Source organism: Nannospalax galili, unplaced genomic scaffold, assembly GCF_000622305.1.
Source record: "Nannospalax galili isolate Female #2095 unplaced genomic scaffold, S.galili_v1.0 scaffold1199, whole genome shotgun sequence".
Taxonomy (NCBI): Eukaryota; Metazoa; Chordata; class Mammalia; order Rodentia; family Spalacidae; genus Nannospalax; species Nannospalax galili.
This window is the reverse complement of record NW_008342713.1, coordinates 139,434-139,699: the sequence shown is the minus strand read 5'-3', so window position 1 is coordinate 139,699 and position 266 is coordinate 139,434. Positions and strand designations below refer to the sequence as shown.

Below are 266 nucleotides of genomic sequence, written 5' to 3'. Positions count from 1 at the left end.
TGTTACATATACATATATACATGCATATATAGTATTGGAGAATCCTAGTAATTGAATATAATTGATACTAGAATAGGAAAGCAGGACTTACCTGATGTTTTGGTTTGAATTCTGCAGATTCTTCTCTGATAACTGGTGGAATATATTCTTTTTGTGCAAAAGCCACCTTTTAAAAGAAAAAGTTTTAATTTTAGACAACTTGTAAAGTATTTCCCAAGATTATCCCTAAAGATGTAAAAAGTTGCTTAAAGCTAAATAGGTATTTT

General features: G+C 28.6%; 1 protein-coding gene across 1 annotated transcript in view; it reads right to left on the bottom strand.

Moving 5' to 3' along the window:
- Positions 1-266, bottom strand: part of C2cd6 (C2 calcium dependent domain containing 6) — a gene marked incomplete at its 5' end in the record, with an annotated part of 123,566 nt that overhangs the window by 8,757 nt on the left and 114,543 nt on the right. Inside the window, 1 exon segment of the mRNA XM_029566263.1 lies at positions 92-166. Coding sequence (XP_029422123.1) covers positions 92-166 — 75 coding nt within the window.